Source organism: Entelurus aequoreus, linkage group LG19 (genome assembly GCF_033978785.1).
Source record: "Entelurus aequoreus isolate RoL-2023_Sb linkage group LG19, RoL_Eaeq_v1.1, whole genome shotgun sequence".
NCBI classification, from domain to species: Eukaryota; Metazoa; Chordata; class Actinopteri; order Syngnathiformes; family Syngnathidae; genus Entelurus; species Entelurus aequoreus.
The window spans coordinates 15,526,347-15,549,873 of NC_084749.1; the positions used below are offsets into that span (position 1 = coordinate 15,526,347).

Sequence of the window (23,527 nt, forward strand, 5' to 3'; positions counted from 1 at the left end):
TACAACAAGCTGTTTTTAATCGGAGGGGAGACAACAAAAAATACATATAATTTGTGACGATGAACATGCAAAGTGCAAACAAGACACGGGACTCCTGATCATTAAAAAAATAAGTGCAAAATGGTGGAGAAAATGAAGTGGGGGGGGGGGGGGGGGAAGATGCACATAATGTGACAGTATTGTCAAATTTTGAAACCATTACCTCTTTATGAATCTTGTCAAGTTTGTGTTAATATATCAGGAATGGAGCATCCTCAAAGCGTAGAACTGCAAAAAGAGCCAGGCTGTTTTGTATTTGCATGACACAATGCTCAACACATCACCGGTCACATCAAGGACTAATTAAGAAAGAAGGAAACATAAAAAAACAATACAGGACACTTGTTTTTTTTCTTTCACGCTGTTCCAAATTACTTTACAGGAATCCGTAATAAAGCCAACATTGAAAGTATTTATTCATCAGTAGCATCAGCATGAATTACACCTCCCGATTGGACATTATTTTAATCAGACAGGCAATACATTTTACCTTCTTCGTTAAAATTTACCAGACAAAAATCAAGATATATGGAAAGTCCAATAAATCACTCGTGTGGGTTGACCTTTTTTCTTATTCCTCAGTAGCATATGATAGTCCACCATTGCAGGATTTCATCTCTTTGGATCCTTCAGTCAAAATCTCTGTTACTCGACTTCAGAAAAAAAAAATCAGCCCCATAGTCTGAATCAGTGTCGACTTCTGGATTCATCGACTTGTCTTACAACTGAAGTGCAGAAAAACCAAAACATACTACTTGGAAAGTAAGTATCTTTAACGGAAATTTCCAAACGTTAAATCTTTCAGTGTTAAGTTAAGTAAAGATATTTGTTTATAAAAATTATGAGAGACTTAAAATCATGGCTGTGTCTCAAATTCAATACTTACGTCAGTACGCTATGTACAGTACACTGCATACAATGAGTACTTTGACATTGTAGTGCTGTCCTAAATCTATTATTGTTGGTACCATGATTAGAGCAATATGAATCTGCTTTGTCTTCTCTCCTTTTTATTTAGGAATTGCAACCACTCCCATTAGTCCCCAGCCCATCATTTCAGGCGTTTAGTGTACTCAACACACAACATCTATAACAGTAGTTCTTAACCTGGGTTCGATCGAACCCCAAGGGTTCGGTGAGTCGGGCTCAGGGGTTCGGCGGAGGTCAAAACACGTGTAAATAAAAACTTCTCTCTATCGGCGTATTACGGATACGGCAACAGCAGAAGTCACACTGATTGGCAAGTGTGTAATTTGTTGTGAGTTTATGCACTGCGTAGGTTTTGTTCTTTGAACAAGGTGATGTTCATGCACGGTTCATTTTATGCACCAGTAAAAAAAACATGGTAACACTTTAGTATGGGGAACATATTCACCATTATTTAGTTGCTTATTAACATGCAAATTAGTAACATATTGGCTCTTAACTAGTCATTATTAAGTACTTATTAATGCCCTATTCGGCATGGCCTTATTATAACCCTAACCCTCTAACCCTGGCCCTAACCCTCTAACCGTAAATTAAGTCTTTGTTACTTAGAATATGTTCCCCTAGTGTCCAAAAAACTCTAAATTAAGTATGTTACTTAGAATATGTTCCCCATACTAAAGTATTACCAAAAATATAGAACTTTGTCTTGAATTTGAAAAAAAACAACATTTTATTTTTCACTAAAGAAGGGTTCGGTGAATGCGCGTATGAAACTGGTGGGGTTCGGTACCTCCAACAAGGTTAAGAACCACTGGTCTATAATCTGCATTTTGGCTGACGATTGCAATTCACAATTAAAAAAGGAGAGTAAGTTATTTTGCGATCGGACGTGCGCATAGGGACAGCGCTTAAGTCAAAAATCAAACGCCTTTAGGAACTAAATACACAGTGCACTATGACATATCAAAGTGTAATACATGAGTCACAGTCCGTGCCTTAAGGAACCTATCACGCAGTGTACTCAGTAGAGATTTTGAGGCAAAATCCGCATCTTAAGGAACCAAGTACGCCGTGCACTCAGTTGACATGTAAAAGGATAAGTGTGCGTGTCAAAATCAATATCTTAAGGAATCAAGTACACAGTTCACTCAGAAAAGATTGAAGGAAAAATACATAAGTGCGCATGTCATCTTAAGTAACAAAGTACACAGTGTACTCAGTACAACCTTTGAAGTGTAAATGCCCAAGTGTGTATGTCAAAATACTCATCTTAAGGAACCAAGTGCGCAGTATACTCAGTAGAGATACTGAAGTAAAACTACGTACATGCGCCTGTCAAAATCTGTGTCTTAACGCACCAAGTACACAGAGTACTCAGTAGCCTTATTGAAGTGTAAGTACCTAAGTGTGCGTGTCAAAATACACATCTTAAGGAACTAAGTATTCAGTGTACTCGGTAGATATTGAAGTGTCATTTTGCATGTAAAAATCTGCATCTTAAGGAAGCAAGTGTAGTCAGTAGAGATATTGAAGCGTAATTACCTAAGTGTGTGTGAAAATCTGCGCCTCAAGGAACCATGTATGCAGTGTACTCAGTAGCGATATTGAAGTTTAAGTACATACGCGTGCATGTCAAAATCTGCGACTAACCAAGTACACAGTGTACTCAGTAGAGATATTGAAGTGTAAGTACGTAAGTGTGCGAATTGAGACACAGCCCATGTGAACAAACTCTGCTTAGAACTCACACCGTGCAACTACATCATATCCACGTGGCTGTTAAATTAAAACTGTCCTGATATAAATTCAAAAAGAAGCAAAAAAAAGTAGGTGACAGATTAAAAGCAGATCCTTGAGACGCCTCCAGCCGGCTTCCCTTGGGTTTCTTCAGGGCTGACCTCCTAGCTCCAAGGCCCACTGAGGGACGGTCCCAGCAACTGTCCTCCAAGGCCTTGAACTTACTTCCACAGTCAGAATCATATTGTCTTCAGTGCGGCCTTGTCCATGGAGAGGGGAGGGGGTAGCGTCAGTGGAGGACATTTGTCACTAGGTTATATTGCACCTTTTGGGACTAGTGGAGACAGATGAATGGCTGTTTGGAGGCGTTTGATGTGTGAAGCGGTGTCTTTGCTTGGCTCGACATTGGAAACACGCAGCGCTGTGGTACTGTCTCGTCTGCATGGTAAGCCCATCCACTCATACTGGAGTGTAAGTACGCATGCCTCGTCTAGGAGTCCAGAGAATCAGCTAGAGAGAACCGGAGAGTAAAGACAAACGTTTCAGATTACTCATGGCACTTTTCAATGGAAATGAAGAGGAGTACACCACTGCCGTGTCCACAGCTACAAGGTGGGGCTAACAGGGGTTATTGACGGCTGTCCACTTTGCTGCTCATCATATTGGCTTGTCCTGTGACTCAGTGCAGCGTTTATGCAAGAGGAACACTGAGTACCTGCGACTGAGGAGAGCATTCACTAAATTAAATCGTATTTTTATTCATATTTCATTAATAAACGTGGAATTAATATTTTGGAAATAATTGTTTAAAACGCAAATTTCCGCGTCTTTGTGGAAATTTCACACGCCTGCTGTATTTGAACACAAACACAATGCTCAAATGTTCCAATTAGAGATGTCCGATAATGGCCTTTTTGCCGATATCCGATATTGTCCAACTCTTAATTACCGATACCGATATATACAGTCGTGGAATTAACACATTATTATGCCTAATTTTGTTGTGATGCCCTGCTGGATGCATTAAACAATGTAACAAGGTTTTCCAAAATAAAGCAACTCAAGTTATGGAAAAAAGTGCCAACATGGCACTGCCATATTTATTATTGAGGTCACGAAGTGCATTATTTTTTTTAACATGCCTCAAAACAGCAGCTTGGAATTTGGGGCATGCTCTCCCTGAGAGAGCATGAGGAGGTTGTGATGGGCGGGGTTGGTCGGCGGGGGGGTAAAGGGGGTAGCTGTTGTGTTTATGTTGTGTTACGGTGCGGATGTTCTCCCAAAGTGTGTTTGTCATTCTTGTTTGGTGTGGGTTCACAGTGTGGCGCATATTTGTAACAGTGTTTAAGTTGTTTATATGGTCACCCTCAGTGTGATCTGTATGGCTGTTGACCAAGTACATCTTGCATTCACTTGTGTGTGTGAAAAGCCGTAGATATTATGTGATTGAACCGGCACGCAAAGGCAGTGCCTTTAAGGTTTATTGGCGCTCTGTACTTCTCCCTACGTCCGTGTACTACTCCGTACAGCGGCGTTATAAAAAGTCATAAATTTTACTTTTTGAAACCAATACCGATCATTTTGAAACCGATACCGATAATTTCCAATGTTACATTTTAAAGCATGTAGTTTAGAGGTGACAGAGCTTTCGCCGCTGCTGCTCCCAAGCTCTGGAACGACCTACCTCAGAGTGTTAGAGAGGGCTCTTCTCTTCCTGTTTTTAAATCTCTCTTAAAAACATACTTTTATTCCATGGCTTTTAACACTGAGTGATATCCATCCTGCTATGGCGCCCCCATAATACACCTTCTGTGAACCTGTTTTTATGTTCTATTTATTTTAGTTATTTATTTTTTATCGTGCTCTGTTTGTGTTGTGTTTGCTCGGTTCTCGTATTATCTTTTAACCTGCCCATTGTACAGCAATTTTAAATGTGCTTTATAAATAAAGTTGATTTGATTTGATTGGTTCCAATCATATTTATTACTACAAACATGTATTTTTAAATGCAATGAATTGGAATATCTACTGTTTCAAGCAAATCATTAAGGAAAAAACTTACAGATGGTGTCTTTAAAGTGACAACGTAAACATCAAATGTATCAAGTGTAAAACAACTTCTACCTTATAAGAAGCAGTGTCCTCCATAGTGAACATTTTAATAATATCAGTTTGGAAAATGCAGTTTCTCAGAAAAGTTAGCTAAAGATATACATTTGAATAATGTAAATACCTCACAAACTGATGTAAAGTTTCCCTGGCTTCTTCTGGGTGACACTTTATGAGGTGGTGTACACTTTGAAACCACAATACGGCGGTACCTACAATACCGTTACATCCCTAGTTTTGAGATGAAAGCTGTCTCTTGGTAATTGTGATGCCTTAAGTTGCAAGGAGCTACAAACATACTGCTATGTCACAGTGAACCATGTAAGATACGACCAAAACCTCCGGTCTTACTCACTAGCATTAGCTTATAGCTCGAGATCAACATAACCCTGCTTTTCTGACCACGGCAAAAAAGTGAGTGTGAAGGGCGGTGCTGAGAAGGAGTGGAAAGAAATCATCAAACATGACACTGGTAGTCTGCACCATACTTAAGCAGAATGACTCAATAACGCCAGCCAAGGATGTTAAAATATCTAAATGGCAGATATTTCTTCATGAAAACATGGAAAAGCTGCTAAAGGTGTGTTTGACGGAGAAGCTGAAAGGAGATACACTAGAAGTCCGTTCTCCAATGTTGTACATTATTATTATTATATTACTTCATTGCACATTCTATTGTACTGTTTTTCTTACATCTAAATGTTTTCTTTTTAAAGCACATGTTACATGTTAAAAGTGTGCTGTTTTGGTTGTCGACAAGCACCAAGTAAATACATTTTAACTAATTTAAATTCAAGACGCTGATTTGAGATACAATTGTTTTGAGTTAAGAGCGCCGTCACAGAACCCATTAAACTTTTAAGTTGGGGTACTACTTATCTCCATTTTGATTACTTTCAGTGTTTTTCTTACATAGCACATAAACCGCCATATGGAGCGCCACAAAGACATTTGGTGCTCATAAACACATTATAAACGGACCTTCCGTGGATGTAGCTCGTCCTTACAAATCCATCCTATGCTTCTTAACACACTTCATACGCATCTGGGTTCTCATCTAAAAGGATTGCTTACGCATATAAAAAAAAAAGCGACTGGCTTATTCTTTTTATTGGAGACATGAAAATACAGATTCCTCTCCTCAAAAAGCAGTGGGAGGTGCTGTTGACACCCTCCCCATTTCAAAGGCAGCTCAGCCTTGTTGTGACAACAAAAAGAAGCGACCAAATATATGTTTTTCATGTTTTCTTTACTCACTATGTAGTATGTTGTTCTTCGTGTAATTATAGTAAAAAGTAGTAGGAAGAACAACTATGCTAATTTAAACTGACGCACTTTATTCTCACCTTGTGGCGGATCCACATTAATCTCCTCCGCCTCCTCCGTCTCATCCCTCATCTCCTCGTCCTCATCCTCATCTTCGTCATCCTCCAGCTCGCTGGCGATGAGCTGTCTAGCCAGTTTGATATTGAGGCCCTCGTTGTAATGCTTTTTCCTCATCATCTGGAAATGTTTCTTTTTGGCTGCAGAGGAAGTCAAAATTATAAATAAAATAGACTCAAACAAACGGGTATGCACAATAATATGCGACATACCACTAGATCTGTGTTTTGTGTCCCCAGGAAATACAATGTACAAATGTATGACGTAATTGACTATATTAATTAATTTTGAACTCCTGTTACCTCAGTTATATGCAGAGTTTCCCTTACATGTAATGTAATCGGGGCAGCCCGCCAAGGCAAAATAAAAGCCGCTACACCTTAAAAATTACCCTTTTTTTTTTTTTACATGAAAACAAATTAAAATTTAAGTTTATTTCGAACATGTATATAGTTTCAATATGTTACATTACATATTGTACATATTTCATTTTTTCTCTTTACAACATGTCCAAGAGGAGAGAAAGAGGCCAAGCATATTGAATCCTACCCCCTTTCTACTTCACAGCAATTACTAACTCATATGTACACTTCCTGTTCCAAATGTACCCACATTTTACATTAAACCACTTTAAATACAACAGTTATCTTCATAATTAGTTAAGTCAGTTATGAATAACTCAATGAAATGATCTATCCTTTTCAAAAAGTTCAAGACATTTATCATTCTTCTTCTTCTCTGTAGTTTGTGAACACTTGTAGTTGGAACAGTTTCTTAAACTGGATCTTTTTAGTAAATTGTTTGACTTTTTTGCTTTTTCCATTCCATAATTTAACACTGATATGCTAAATGTTTTAAGTGTTGCACGTGGATACATTTATTTGCTAATATGTTTTAAATTAGATTTTTCTCTAAAGTTATATTTCTCTTCTTTAGTTGAGAAGAATTGTTGTACATTCTTGGGTAGCAGGTTAGTTTGCTTTGTACATAATTTTAGCTGTTGCAAATGCAACAAATCATAAAATGTCCAATATTTTTGATATAATAAATAAAGGGTTTGTATGTTCTCTATATCCAACATTGTGTATTATTCTAACTGACCTTTAATGTAACACTTTTAGTAAACAAAATGTACCGTAATTTCCGGACTATACGCCGCTACTTTTCCCCCTCGTTCTGGTCCCTGCGGCTTATACAAGGGTGCGGCTTATTTACGGCCTGTTCTTCTCCGACACCGACGAAGAGGATTTCGGTGGTTTTAGTACGCAGGAGGAAGACGATGACACAATGATTAAAGACTGACTTTTCATATACCGGTAGGCTGGTTATTTTGATAACGTACAGGCGAGCACTTTGTATTACTTTGCACCGTTGTATTATTTGTACTCTGCACGAATGCTGTTCGCCATGTCAAAGATATGAAAGTTTGATTGAATGATTGAAAGATTTATTGTTAATAAATGTGACGCTTTGCGTTCCCAAACAGTCATCTCTGTCCCGACAATCCCCTCCGTGGTAGCAGGAACCCCTATATACTACGGTAATTACACATCAAAACCCTGCGGCTTATAGTCGGGTGCGGCTTATATATGGAGCAATCTGTATTTTCCCCTAAATTTAGCTGGTGCGGCTTATAGTCAGGTGCGGCTTATAGTCCGGAAATTACGGTACTTTTGTTGTTATTTCCCCATTTTTCTACACAATCACTTAGTTATGGTAACACTAACGAGCAGTAGCGAATATAGAGTGATTTTTGGTTAAGAACATATTTTGCCTTATTTATTATTTAATTATTTCTAGCTAAATATTATCAGGTTCTCAATCGTATGTAAATTTGGGGGGAGGCGTGAAAACATTACGTCCCCCAACGGGGGCATGACAAAACTAATTGAGGTGCACTATCAGTGGTTCTCAATTATTTTTCACCAAGTACCACTTCAGAAAAAACTCGGGTGGTTCTCAATTATTTTTCACAAAGTACCACTTCAGAAAAAACTTGGCGCTCCAAGTACCACCATAATGACCAACAGTAGCGTAATAGGTTTAAGTATTCAGTAAAAACAAGACAGAGGTTTTATCTAACAAGAATATTTAATATTTTGACCACAGTATTACTACACACAGTTTGATCAGTAACACTGTGTTTGAATATAGGAACTGTACTTTAATCAAGTGATTATTTAGCGTACTACATACAGTTTGAGAAGCACTGGTCAGGAGTGAACAGAAAAAAATTGTTTTTGGGGAGTAGGGACGGTGCCAGTCCTGTTACGTTTTGTAAAAGAACGACATTTATGAAATGTCTAACCTTGCTCCTCAGGGGTCAGCTCTTCTTCCTCCTCCTCACTGCTCTCCTCGTCCTCTTCTTCTTCTTCTTCCTTCATAAATCGAGGTTCCGAACACTCTGCCGCTTTGAGCCTTGCCAAAAAAACAAACCGTTTTCAGTCATAGATGTTGGATGAACTTTGAAAGTGGCCGTATTTGGAGTGGAAGCAGATGGAGAGAGAAATAGAAATGAGGTGAGGGGGAGGAGTACTCGAGCATGAAACAAAAATAACTGAGTTACTGTGCCCGTCTCTCACACACAATAGCGGCGGACCAAATGAATAATGCTTTATGGCTGAGCGGACGGTGGTGTGTGCCCGTGGGGGAAAAGCCATTTACTGTACTACTGCTCTCCTACAAACTGGCCAGATTCAGTGTGTCAGCTTCAAAAGGCACCGACAACATAGCTGATACTCACAGAAGATGTGGACGAAGTAAGACAGAACTTTGATGTATTTAGTAGAGCTGCAAATTTTTGGGCACCACACGATTTGATTCAATACTTGGGGGTAACGATTCCATTCAAAATCGATTATCGATTCAAAATCAATACTTTAATGACATTGGGTGCCAGTTTAATGATTAACTACATTCCTCCATAAAATAGATTTTAAGAAATAATAATTCTATATTACTTGAAATAAAACAGTTTTTTAAAATAAAATTCTACCCAAATATTTAATAAAGTCAAAGAAAATGGATGGATGGAAATACAAAAAGGGCAACAAAAGTAGTTTTAAACACTCCTCTTTTCTAAAGTAAATCTGTACAGCAGATATAGTCATACAGCCACATCTACATCAACAATATGATTTGCCTCAGTGGCTGGACAGTACAGATTTTGAAAAAAAATTAAATTTAAAAATAAAAAAAATAAAAAAATAAAAAAATAAAACAAATATATATATATATATTTTTTCTTAATCGATTAAGAGTCGTTACAAATAAGAATTGCGATTAAATCAAACAACTTTTTTTTTTTTTGACAACCCTAGTATTTAAAGAAAGTGTATTTGTAGGAAAGAAGAATGAGCATGAAGGTCATAAAAAAACAGTTGATATCCGGGGGCTTCGAGAGGATGTAAACAAAGGGAGGCTAATTGACTGGCTAGCCTGGAGCTAATCGCCATCCCAGCACTGCACCACTCACTTCCATTAGATGGTAGGAAGTAGGATGCACGATTCTGCAAAAAATGTGAATCACCATTTTTTTGCTCAAAACAGACTGCGATTCTTTTTTTTTTTTAATGCACGCATGCCTGCCACCCTTAAAGGAAGGTCCCTAAAGGACAGTAGGTGAGGCACTTTCTTGATAGAAATGAATAGAAAGACTAAAGTTAAGTGAAAAACACGCTTGCTAACTGGACAGTACATTCATTCATGCACTTAATAAGTTCTACTAAAAATTAATTAATGTTGATGAATGATCCCGCCAAGTCCTATGATGCCCTGGCCGGTGCAGCCTGAGTCATCACTTATCAAAGACATAACCTGTCAAAGGATTTATTCTGTGTTTTTTTGCTATTTCTTTCACTTTTTTCACCATAAAGATGGACTGTCACACAAGGTCAACAAAATGCCGAGGCAACCATTTCCACATCAACACCGTATGAAAAAAATAGTCAACAACAGAAGGAGATAACGTCCGCAGGAACCTACCACATAGCGAAGGACATACGCTATTTGATTTCCTATTATGCAGCTCATTTTTATTTGACACTTATTGAAATATCTTGTGTGACATCATGCACAAAAGTGCACTTTATTTGTTTTAAACTATTGTAGTGGCGTTCTGTACAAAAAGTGCACTTTAATTTAGTGTTGTTTTGATATGTCATCTTAGTAACATCATGCACAAAAGTGGACTCATAGCTTGTTTTAAAATGTCTCTGACAATCTTGCACTTTCTGTTTTGAAATGACATGAATGCTTGTGCAGTGTTTCCCACACATTCATTTATTTGTGGCGGCTCGCCACGAAAGAATTAAGGCCGCCACAAAAAAAATAATTTTTTTTTGTTATTTTTTTTGTTGTTGTTGTTGTTGTTGTCCTGTCCAGCTTCTCAGGCAAATCATATAGTTGATGTAGATGCCCATATCGGCTGTTCAGATTTACCTTACAAAAGAGAAGTGTAGGATCAAGATTTTTGGAGCTCTTTGTTCAGTGGATCAGATGTTTGATGAAGCTTTGTGTCTATCTACCACCACTACTGTTTTCTGTTTGTTTGTTACTGACTGTGGCAGGACACCTCTGCCTCTGTTTCACTTTATGTTGCTGGTAAATAATATGGTTGTAGTAGTAGGCTAAAGTTAAATTATTTAGTATGCACTAATCAAAGGGGCAGAGCTTTGAGACATTTTAGCTTTTATATTTTTATAAGATATATTTTTTGTAAGAACCACAATTAATAAATATATTTCAGTGAATAACTTATTGTTCAAATCTGTATATAAATATGTACATAAAGTGTTGTAATTATATTGTAAAATGGATGGATGGATGGATGGACGTTTAAAACAAAACTGTTATTATTAATTAGTAAGTATACATTTTTTGAGCCTTTTTAGAGAAAATCATATCATTGTAGTAAATTATGCAAATTACTCGATGAGGTCATGGTGACCACGCCCATAGCCACGCCCCCACCGCCACAGGTATCTTGGCAGTTTATGGGAAACACTGTTCTGCCACTGCTTAATAACTCTTTAATAAATACAGTTTTGTTAAATTGACTTAGTTGTGATTTCCCTCTCTGCATGAAAGTTTAAAATGAGCATATATTAATGCAGTATGAACAAGAATGTTTTAATGTGGACACATAGAATCTTCATACTGCTGTGATTATATGCATCAAGTGTTAATCCAAGGCTAAAGCAAAATATCGAGATATATATCGTGTATCGTGACATGGCCTAAAAATATCGAGATATTAAAAAAGGCCATATCGCCCAGCCCTAACCCGAGTTGCTCTTACTTTGATGTCAGGTCGTCCGCATGAAGCGCCCCATGACCCTCCGAGTCGCTCAGCGCCCCCTCATCGTCTTCGTCTCCAACCATCCTAAAGAAAAAAAAGCACACGTTTTAAATACCTCAAAACAAACACAAATTTAGTTTTTCATTCACCCGATGAAAAACATGTGTCTAATAATAATGATTTATTAGAATTTGACAGACCTGTTATAAGGCGTGCTGGGCTCATCTATCTTCATCAGGCCATAATCTTTGTCTGCTGGATGGTAAGTAGCCAGGATGTTCATCTCATCCCACTTCTGGGACTTCTTCCTGCGAGAAAAGAGCAAAGAAAAAGCAGTGAGAAGTAATGGAGAGCCCAAGGACAGGTGAGTGTGTTGTGAGCTCTGCTGCATCCATCGCTAACAACCTCCATGCTTCCTCCGGGCCTCCAAGCAACCACATTTAAAAACTGGGCCTGAACATGTCCCAGATCGCACTTGCCTGCTTTATTTTGGGAACACTCAGGACCAAATGCATGAAAATGTCACCACAGTGAGACCCGATAATGTCATCAATGTGTTCTTCTTATTGTTAAATAAGTGCACGCTAAAGTCGACAAACGTGGTCAACCGATGTTTGTTGACAAGATGTAAGACACAAAAGAGTCATCCCCTAAAAAAATAATGAAATAAAACAATCCTGTTTATGTTGATAACCTGTCTACGTCAACCAACTTATCAAGACCCGGTCCGCCAAATACTTCACTATTACTACAGCCTGCATCATTGACCGCTTGTGTTGACAAAAAATTTGAGACCCAATAATTAAAAAAAATATGCTGTTTATGTCAACAACCCGTCTAAGTCGATCAACAATTAAATTCCTGGTCCACTATGTTTTAAAAAGGTCCCACTTACGTCAACATACATGGTCGACCGCTTATGTTGACATCAAATTTGTGACCCAATTAAAAAAAAAAAACACATGCTGTTTATGTCAACAACCCATCTAAGTTGATCAACAATTAAATTCCTGGTCCACTATGTTTTAAAAAGTAGCCACTTAAGTCGACATACATGGTCGACCGCTTATGTTGACATACAATTTGAGACCCAATTTTAAAAAAAAACACAGGCTGTTTATGTCAACAACCCGTCTAAGTCGATCAACAATTAAATTCCTGGTCCACTATGTTTTAAAAAGTGCCCATTTAAGTCAACATACATGGTCGACCACTTATGTTGACATACAATTTGAGACCCAATTAAAAAAAACAACACATGCTGTTTATGTCAATAAACCGTCTAAGTCGATCAACAATTAAATTCCTGGTCCACTACGTTTTAAAAAGTGCCCACTTAAGTCAACATACATGGTCGACCGCTTATGTTGACATAAAATTTGAGACCCAATTAAAAAAAACATGCTGTTTATGTCAACAACCCGTCTAAGTCGATCAACAATTAAATTCCTGGTCAACTAGGTTTTAAAAGTGCCCACTTAAGTCAACATACATGGTCGACCACTTATGTTGACATACAATTTGAGACCCAATTGAAAAAAACAACACATGCTGTTTATGTCAATAAACCGTCTAAGTCGATCAACAATTAAATTCCTGGTCCACTACGTTTTAAAAAGTGCCCACTTAAGTCAACATACATGGTCGACCGCTTATGTTGACATAAAATTTGAGACCCAATAAAAAAAAACATGCTGTTTATGTCAACAACCCGTCTAAGTCGATCAACAATTAAATTCCTGGTCCACTATGTTTTAAAATGTAGCCACTTAAGTCAACATACATGGTCGACCACTTATGTTGACATACAATTTGAGACACAATTTAAAAAAAAACCACATGCTGTTTATGTCAACAAACCGTCTTGAGTCGATCAACAATTAAATTCTTGGCCCACTATGTTCTAAAAAGGTCCCACTTAAGTTGACATAAAATTTGAGACCCAAAGGAGTGATTTGTTTGAAAAAGTGACCGTTTATGTTGGCAACTTGTTGTGTACTTATTACTACTAAAGCCTGCTTTATTTGACGTGGACCGCTTGTGTTGACATGACATATAGGAACGAGGAAGATATTTCTATTTTTATATTTCTTTGAAAATTTGTCTTGTTTATGTTGACGACTCGTCTCTGTTGATCAACACGTTAGGTCCTTGTCCACTGTTTTCTTCTTGTTGCTACAACCAGCTTTGATCAGCGTCAACCTTTTTGTCAACATAACATTTAGGACACAAAAGGTGTGATTTCTTTGAAAAATCAGTCCTGATGGGTCTACAACTGGTCTACAGGTTCACCGTAATATTATAACCAAAGTCTGCTTTAATCAGCATCGACCGCTTGTGTTGACGTAGCATTTAGGAGTCAAGGGGGTTATTTCTCTAAAAATATGTAGTTTATGTTGACAACACGTCTTAAGTTGGCCAACTCATTAACTACTTGTCCAACGCATGCCCCCCCTCCCCCCACCAAGTGTTTCTGCTTAAGTCCCCGCCAACACACGTTGTCAACCGCTTATGTCAACATAACATTTACAACACAAAGGAGTTATTTCTTTAAAAAAAAAAGAAAAATCCCGGTCTCGTTTATGTCAGGTTTATAACCAAAGTCATGGTGCACCGTGTTCTTCTTATTACTAAAACCTGCTTTAATTGCCGTTGAAATTTATCGTCAACCGCTTGTGTCAACTCAACATTTGTTTGAATAAAATATTGGTCTTGTTTAAGTCGACAACAAGCTTATGTCATTAAATGCTTCAAGTACGTCTTCTAATTACTACTAAAGCCTGCTTTAATTGCCATGGACCGCTTGCGTTGACATAACATTTAGATAGATAGAAAGATAGTACTTTATTGATTCCTTTTTTAAGAGCCGTGTGGGTTATTTCTCCTAAAAATCGGTCTTGTTTATGTCGACAACTCTGCCAACTCATCAACTCTTGGTCCACCACGTCCTTTTTTTATTTTTAGAAGTGCCATCAAAATTCAACAGGACAACAGCTTTTGTCGACATAAAATGTAAAACCCAGAAAAAAATATTGGTTATTTTAGGTCTCCATGTGTTGTACTGTTATGATCTTCATAATAACCGCTAAGCAACGTGAAACGACAACCCAACATAACTGTGGACACTGTCTTGTTACAAAGCATTAAAACGGCTACAGTGACTAACTTTTCAGTGCAAAGTAAGCTCCAAAATAAAAGCATGGCAGTATTAACCTGGATTCTTTCAGAGCAACTAACCAAAGCGTTAAAAACATTTTTTCACGGTATTAGCCATCAAAAAAGGCTTCACTGTCATTTTAGTCAAAACATAAAAACAAAATTACTGTTATAGCTGTTATATAAGAGTATGAAAATAGAATAATCCAAATATAAATATACACAAATGGAGGAAAATTATGTCAAACTACTGTAGTTCCACAAAAACCTTACCATCGCTTATTGTCCTTATGTCTCTGGCCAAAGTGTCAAATATATTTGCAAGCCATGGCTCGGTTTATTTACCATTTTGGTTATGACGACAACCGCTTACTGTATGTTCATGTGAGTTCAATTGTCGATATTAGCGGGTCCCACTTTGGAATATGACATGAATAATTGCAAGAAGGGACTTAATATTTGATTTGGTGGCCAAGTATTTCAGTAGGGAGCAAGTAATTAATACCTGACTCACCAAAGGAGGGGGAAAGGAAAAGCACCGAGCAACCCCGACTACAAGATAAATATAGAGTTGTATGAGGATTATGTTCCCTGGAGGTGATTTACGACTGGCAACATTTTGCTTCAAGAAAGCTCATTAAATAAAGTGAGTCATCAGGGACAGATGAGCAGCGCTATCAGGTGACAGAGTCAGAGGGCAGTGAGGAAAGGTGCGCCCCTATAGACTATGGACTCAACCCATCAACAGCATCAGGTATTGTTTCACTATAGAAACAGTAGCTGGTCACAATACTGTAAACAACAACACAGTCTGAGTCAGCTTTCAAGAGAGTAGGATGGTACGGTATACCAGTACTAATGAAGTACCGCTGTACTAGTGGATTAAAAAAGGTACTATACCGCCTTAAAGGTACTCATTTTTTTTTCATAGTGGTGACATTGCTGGTCATATTAGTCGAAGTGCATGTGAGTCAACACACAGAGCATTTACAAGCGAAAACAGTGTGGAGACAGAAGAGCGAGAATCAACATATTTCAGCTTCAAAACTAACGATAAAGGTGAAGCCATAAACACAGAAGCAGAGCAGCGCTTTAAAACATGTTGGGTTGGCCGATATAGAAGATATACAATGATGCATGTTGATGACCCGTAAATTTGACAGTGACTAAAGAAGAAAAGCTTCTCCAATGCACTGCGGAGTTTTCGCCGGCTAAAGTCCCTTTCTAAAATACTAATCCCCGCCTCCATGGCCACAAATAAATTACGTCTGTTACAAGTGTCATCCTTGCAGGATGAGGAATAGCTAAACATGCTTCACTACACACTGTAGGAGGATACAATAGCTAAACGCTAACAGCATGCTAGTGCTCCTGAATGTAAACAAATGGGTGAAAGATGCTCTTTGTTTCACTCATTCGCTCCTCATCTGTTTCACCGTCACAAGCTCAGGAATTTGCATGCGCGTTGCACGGCCCATTAATCTTTTTTCCCCCGTTTATTATATTTTCTTCAGCATAAGAAGCCATATTTCGAAATCAAAATTCGATTAATTGTCCAGCCATAGTGGATCTATATAAATATTGACTGCAACAATACCAAATAAAAGAGTCGTATATAGTCGATACTACAATGATTACATCAAAAAATTTAAATTCTTTTAAATCAAAAAATCTTGTTATTGATTATAAACTCAGGAAATACGTCCCTGGACACAGGAGGACTTTAAGTATGACCAATGTATGATTTGGCATTGGATAGTTACCCAAATTAGTAGTAGTAGTAAATGACACAATATGTTAATGCATACATCAGCAGCGGATTTAGGAGCCTTTGTAAACCATTTGCTTACTTAGTACTAAAAGAGAAGTTGTCTAGTATGTTCACTTTGTTATTTGATACCATTTATTTCAGTATTCTAAAATTATTCTTTGAGTTCAATAAGAAATGTATGTTCAATGTATCATACATTTTTTTGTTAAAATAAAACCAATAATGACATTTTTTGAAAAGTATCAAACATTATAGAAAAGTATGGAAATGCATTTTGATACAAATACCAAAATATTGGTATGAGGACAAGACTACAAGATCATACTGACTCACTGTAACAGCTGCACTTTTATCACATTCTTTGGGAACTTCATCAGGGAGGACTTCTATTAGTTTTGTTGAAAGTACACAATGTAGTATTGTTTGAATGGAAACAGCTGAGTGAGTGGCGGGTATGTGTAGGTGGTACATCTGGAGCTTGCTCAGGATATCCTTTGGTTGGAAAATGAGCCATGTATGGACATGCATGTTTAGGCGGTTGTTATATTCAATAAACGAGTACAAGAGGGTCAGCCAGACTGGGGAATGTTCACAGTGACTCCTTTACGTTTGAGCCAAGTGACATTTCTTCATTGTTCCATGAACGGGAGGTAGATTTTGTGAGGTACTGTATGCAAGACAGCCACTAAGTTTACATGCACTAAATTAGTCTGATATTAATTAATATTATATCTCTAAGGGCTATGCTGATGTTAACTAGCAGACTGCATCAAGAAATTATTTTGGATTGCGCTACAAACATGACGTTACTACCAAGAATGTATCTAGGCGGATGCAGGTCGGATGCAATGAAAGATCGGCGGAAGAGTTTTTTCAAAGGAATGTTCGGACGAAAATCATGGAAACAAAACTTTTGAATGTCTTACAGCTCATCCAAAAGGCTCTGTGGATTGATGGAAGGGGTTTTAAATCCAAAGGAAAAGACTGTTAGTCCCCCTACTAATATCCAGAGGAAGGTTGCTATTTTAATAAATGTTAATTTGAAATAAAAGTCTTATAGTAGTCACTACATCAATTATACTTTGTTCATTGCAGAATGTTTGTGATGACAAGCAAAAAAACTAAATAACCGAGGAAAAAAAGTTGGTCTCTTTACACCCACAAAACCAAAAAAGAAGCAAAACAGTGGCCCTAAAATCAGGTACAGACCATAGCGTGAGTTACCTGTACCGTTGCACCTCGAGTAAACACAAATATAGGTATGAACAAAATGACAGCGGTCAGCATATAGTACCTTGATCAAACATGGTGGAAATGTCTGTTACAAGATATTGCCGTAGTAAACAGTAGGGATGCGATACTCGGTATAACCCTGCACCGGAAAATCTGCTTTAAAATTTTTTTTTTTTATATTAATCGAGATCGGATGATATGAAAAAAATTATTGTGATCAGTTTTTTTGGCATATCGCCCAGCCCTACTTACAGGACAGAACAATCAGAGATGAAAATGTAAAATATAACAAAACACACAAAATTAAAGATTAAAGTACCAATGATTGTCACACACACACTAGATGTGGTGGAATTTGTCCTCTGCATTTGTCCCATCCCCTTGGGGAGCAGTGGGCAGCAGCGGCGCCGCGCCTGGGAATCATTTTTGGTGATTTAACCCCCAACTCCAACCCTTTGTTGCTGAGAGATACAAAGTATGATGCAACAGTGTTAATGATGTTAGGAAAGACATCAGTACCTCACAAAAGCTCCATTCAGCCATCCTCAAACCATTATTAGAGTATTTGTGGTAATGGGGACACTTCTGACTATGAAGTTTGACCTCCCAAATGTTTCCTATCCGAAAAAAATGTTAAATCCGAATAAATCGGATGTCAACCAGCGTCCTGTAACTGCACTAGGTTCTTGATGCTGGACTACACAGCGGTCCCTTCTCGAGAAGGTGTTCTCCTTCACCTCCTCGTCACTCACACAGGCTATTTTGGGATTGACACAGAAAAGCTTGATTCACTAATAGCTGTCATCTTTGGCCTCATTTCATACAGTGCTGCTCTGACTTTACCAGATCAGGTCTACGGCTTATGGCTGGGATAGCAAACGCTACAATGGCTGATCAGAACACGTCTGCAGGAAATCTGACAGAGCAATAAAAACTAGTCTGGCAATCAATTAAATCCATCCCCTGTACCTTTTCTTTATTATAATTTTATGGCCTGTCTCGTTCAAAATTAAACTTGGTCAGCAAAGCCCAATAACGATTTGCCTGGTGACAATTTTGTACAGATGATGAAATATTATTAGACCGAGCTGCACATACTTTAATTAGGTTTACTGGTTTCCCAATGAAAGACTCTTAAAATGTTTTATTCTCCTCCCAAATGTGTGCTCTCCAGAGCCGCAATGCGGAAGATTTTTACGACTAGCCTCTAACCTCTTCTAAACAACCATCTCCTACCTAATGTGTCAGTTTGGACTAACAACCAGACCAACTGCAGCATAATCGAAAACTAATCTGGGTAGAGGTCTTTGTCCAGAGTTTGTATTTATTGGCAGACAACAGATAAAAGTTAAGGGGGATAAAAAAACAGTATTGGCAAGGGAAATGATGACATACATTTTTAACAACAAACAAATGTCTGCTGAACACCTAAAAGTATGGGCTTGACTCACAGACAGAACAAAAAACCCTTCTGGAACAATATGGGGAGATGATAGCTGAGAGATTGCAGCAGGCTGTATTATACATGGCAATTATTCCTTAGAAATGTTACAAAATGACTTAGATTAGCAAAACACCAGCAACAAACCCCAATCACTGATTAAACAAGGTATCGACAATGAGAATAAATAAGATAGATGTGGCAGAGCAGGGCATTGGAGAGGTTTTGAAAGTACTGCAGATCTTGGGCATTAATAACATCAAAGAAATAAGTATCCTTTTGAGAAGTGAAAGTAAACTGTCACAGGATTAATGCTTCAAAGACTTGCGGAATAGTGGATTTCAAGGATTCAAGGGATGTTATTGTCATAGCACGTGTTTGTATGTTTGGCATTATTTGGGGATATTAAACATTTCAATTTACAACCCAGGACAAGAGATGTATGAAAAACTGCTTGGTTTTGTTTGACAATGCTTATTTTGGGGTTTTGCACACTGCACTACCTCTCATTATAATGACACAGTTCTATTCTACACCAGCCTTTACTCTTTAGGTCACCGCTAAGCAAATACAGAAACATTTCTATCAGTGCTGCCATGAAAGCCCATCCATCCATTCATCCATCCATCCATTTTCTACCGCTTGTCCCAAGCCCTGAAAGAAAATTTTGAACATCAAAACTACATTTCCTGAAATTGTGTGCATTTCTACAATATATTTTACCTTTAGATTTATTCTCATCTACCAACCTCCTTTGGCTGTCTTTTTGACACTTACATGTACCATGTAATGCATCACAGAAAGTTTTGTTTTTTAATAGATAATTTGCTAACATTATTATCATTGAAAATAATGTTAAAAAAAACTTGTGGAACTTTTGTTATTGTTAGAGAGTTCCGGTCGGATGGGTTTTCACGAACACATTTCCGGTGTTGTTGCGGTGAGAAGCCACGGATGTATAGATACTGCTCGATTGCTGATATGTCATTAAAACAATTAGCTCAAACTTTTGACAATTAGCTCAAACTTTTGACACTCCTCCTTCGACTCCCGTCCTTACACGCTACAAAATTTAATTTCAATATCCGGAAGTGATATTTTGACACTAAAATGAAGGTTTAAAAACGGGGATTTCAGTGTTTTTGCGGAAATTTCAGATGCCTTCAAATAGGTCCATGTGAAAATTAGCAGTTTTGGGGATATAAGCCTATTTGTCATGCTTTAGGTTGCATGCAAAAATGTGGGTTATGAGCCTCCCCACTGCCGGTTGGCGTCGCAAATGCCACAGTGAACACTGTAAGATACAACCAAAACATCCAGCGTCTTATTAGCTAGCACTAGCAAATAGCTAAAGATTGACAAAACCAAAAACTTTGTTTTTCCAACCATGGGAACCAAGAAATTATCAAAAAACAATGACCAATGTTTGCATGTGGCCCACCTGGTGAAGCTGTACGAGCTTAGCTGCACCATACTGAAGCAGAATGAGTCAACTGTGACAGCTAAGGGCACTAAAAAAATTCTGCTCATATCCATAAGAACATGGAAAAGCTGCTGATGGTGTGTTTGACGGCAAAGCAGAAGATGCCATAGAGGCCCATTTTCCAAGGTAAATGTTGTACATATTTTTTTTTACTTAAATTGTGTTGAGTACATTCAGTTTGTCATACAATGTTTGTCTTTCAGAAGTTTGTTAGTCTTATGAAAAAAACATGTTATGTGTTGAAAATTGTAGAGTTTTTGGGGGGTCCAGAACAGAATAATTTGATTTTAATTACCTTCAATTCAAAACAGAGATTTGAAATACAAATATTTAGGGTTACGAGTTCCATCATTTAACCTATTTGGCCTTTGTACTGTATAATTATACCATTGTACAGTCTTTAACCAGAACAAAAGTATGCACACAAAGAAAATAACCGTGTTCATTCCAAAGTCATACAACTTTCTTCTGAAGCTACACTAAAAGCTTTAAAGAGGAACTGCACTTTTTGGGCATTTTGCATTTTTCATTCACAATTCTTATGTAAGACATGAACAAATGTTTTTCTTTTTGTATGCATTCTGACTCTTAAATTAACATTAGCGAAAGTCATCTAACAATGGAGTCAAATTTGAGTCGCTATATTCCGCATACAAAGCGTTCTAAAAAACATCCAAACACCATTAACATTTTATATACATGCTGTAAGCGTACATGTAATGTAGTTAACAGGCACATTCATAATAACATGTAATATTTACGTGTTTTGCTCATTTTAAGCATACAGCGGCATATTAATTTTACAGACGCATCATTTGCCTTTCTCTTCAACAACAACAAACCTACTACTCATGTCAGCAACAACAAAGACTACTTTGGACAAATTATGATCCAGAAACATATTTTTTAGCCTGAATATACGAAAGAAGAGCAATGAGTTATAGTAGCTGTGTGCTAAACAGATTCTTTAGTGAGACACTAAGCATCATGTGGCAGTTTTGCTACGTGCTGAACAAGATATACAAACTATAAACATAATAAAACAATCACTAACCGTACGATGTCTGCTCTCACTGGGATTCCGACTAATATGAAGTTAATTTATTTCTGTTCAGCTGAAGAATTAATCATAATCCACATGAAGGTTCTAAAAAAAAAAGTTGCCATCTAAGTTGAATGTCAAAGTTGACCAACCTCTCAGTTTATGGACATATCCTTCTACTGTCCACGTGAGAGGCATTATTTATAATCTAGAAATAACATTCACTTGCTCAATATGTCAATTTTTTAACTCTGTGTGATAAAGGCGCTGCAAAAAATAGATAATTTGTGTCATAGTTAGAGATGTCAGATATTATCGGCCGATAAATGCTTTAAAATGTAATATCGGAAATTATCTGTATCTTTTTTTATGTTATCAGTATCATGTTTTTTTTTTTTTATTAAATCAACATAAAAACACAAGATACACTTACAATTAGTGCACCAACCCAAAAAACCTCCTTCCCCCATTTACACTCATTCACACAAAAGGGTTGTTTCTTTCTGTTATTAATATTGTGGTTCCTACATTTTATATCAATATATATCAATACAGTCTGCAAGTGATACAGTCCGTAAGCGCACATGATTGTGAGTGCCGCTGGTCCACCAATAGTACTAACCTTTAACAGTTAATTTTACTCATTTTCATTAATTACTAGATTCTATGTAACTGTTTTTATATTGTTTTACTTTATTTTTTATTCAAGAAAATGTTTTTAATTTATTTATCTTATTAACTTTTTAAAAAAGGACCTTATCGTCACCATACCTGGTTGTCCAAATTAAGCATAATAATGTGTTAATTCCACGACTGTATATATCGGTATCGGTAATTAAGCGTTGGACAATATCGGGATATCTGCAAAAAAGCCATTATCGGACATCCCTAGTTATAGCTTATAATAACAATATCGCTAATATATGGTTAATATTTAAGTCACCAGATGTAAATGGAGTATTGGTGGTTTTTGGATGTTATTTAGAGGACCTGCCATTAAATCCATTGTTAGCTGATTTTTTTAATCAATTTTAACTTCAATTTAGAATGCATAAAAAAAGAAAACATGTGTTATTGTCTTACATAAAGACTGTGAATGAAAGACAACATCTTTAAATATATATATATACAACTATGGAAATAAAATTGACCTTGGATTTTTTTTTTTTGGTGCCAATTTGAACTTTTATCGGGGGTTATGAAAAAGTTCAACGTGTTTTTCTATCGTGTATTTTCTATCGTGTATTTTAGTAGAATGGAATCCTCGTAGTTAATGTAAGCGATTACTGCCCTGTACAGATAGAAAACTTCGTAAATATTTACGTGTAGGCTAAGACAAAACATTAATATCAAACAAACAATGTTGTAGATAATAACATCAATGTTGACGGAAAGCAAAGTTAGCTAGCCGGTGCTAGCAGGCGTGGTTGTACCGCTAGCGGGGGCTAGCACACACAACACCCGGCAAAGGAGGGCACTTACTGCTGCTCTTCATCCGAGAGTCCGGCACTTTCTTCGGGTTTATCCGGCAGAAAGTCCTCCGGTAGCGGCTTGACACCAGCGGCGTTGTTCTTGTTTTTCAGGATGCCTTTTATCGGCCGTGGAGCTGCCATTCCCACGCACAGGCTGTCAGATGTTCGAATCTTCCCTCTGAATTTATTTTCACTCAGTATTAAATAATTGGGTCAAACATGCTCGCTTGGACGGCTTTAACTTTACTATCTAGTCAAAAAAAAACATGGCGAGGTTCCTTTGAGAGCGACAGTGAGCACATCTCCGTTTCGTTACTTCACCGACTGGCGGCGACAACGCTTCGTGAGCAGGGTGTATTTGAGGATATAATATCGCGATATTTTGAAAACGAGACAGCCGTGTAGCGTTCAGGCTCTCGGACATTTCACTAC

The 23,527-nt window shown here is 37.5% G+C and overlaps 1 protein-coding gene across 2 annotated transcripts; it reads right to left on the reverse strand.

Annotated features, from left to right (window-relative positions):
- ppp1r2 (protein phosphatase 1, regulatory (inhibitor) subunit 2) lies at positions 1-23,440 on the reverse strand. 2 transcript variants are annotated; one of them, XM_062028002.1, is made up of 6 exons: positions 23,106-23,440; positions 11,698-11,805; positions 11,498-11,581; positions 8,507-8,616; positions 6,162-6,338; positions 1-3,216 (listed from the first exon to the last, which is right to left on the reverse strand). In XM_062028002.1, the coding sequence occupies exons 1-6, from the start codon at positions 23,234-23,236 to the stop codon at positions 3,197-3,199; spliced, it is 630 nt and encodes a 209-aa protein (XP_061883986.1). In that variant the 5' UTR covers positions 23,237-23,440; the 3' UTR covers positions 1-3,196. The 2 variants fall into 2 exon arrangements, with proteins under 2 accessions (XP_061883986.1, XP_061883985.1); XM_062028001.1 differs by having other exon boundaries at positions 6,151-6,338.
- Positions 23,441-23,527: the final 87 nt, after the last annotated feature.

What these genes read in the sequence shown, in the direction of transcription:
- ppp1r2 (XM_062028001.1), bottom strand. Translation starts at nt 23,236, where the DNA reads ATGGCAGCTCCACGGCCGATAAAAGGCATCCTGAAAAACAAGAACAAC. An exon ending in CTCTCGGATGAAGAGCAGCA is followed by an intron (nt 11,806 to 23,105) that starts GTAAGTGCCCTC and finishes CTTTTCTCGCAG; the next exon opens with GAAGAAGTCCCAGAAGTGGG. An exon ending in CGCCACAAGGTGAGAATAAA is followed by an intron (nt 3,217 to 6,150) that starts GTGCGTCAGTTT and finishes GGTTCTCTCTAG; the next exon opens with CTGATTCTCTGGACTCCTAG.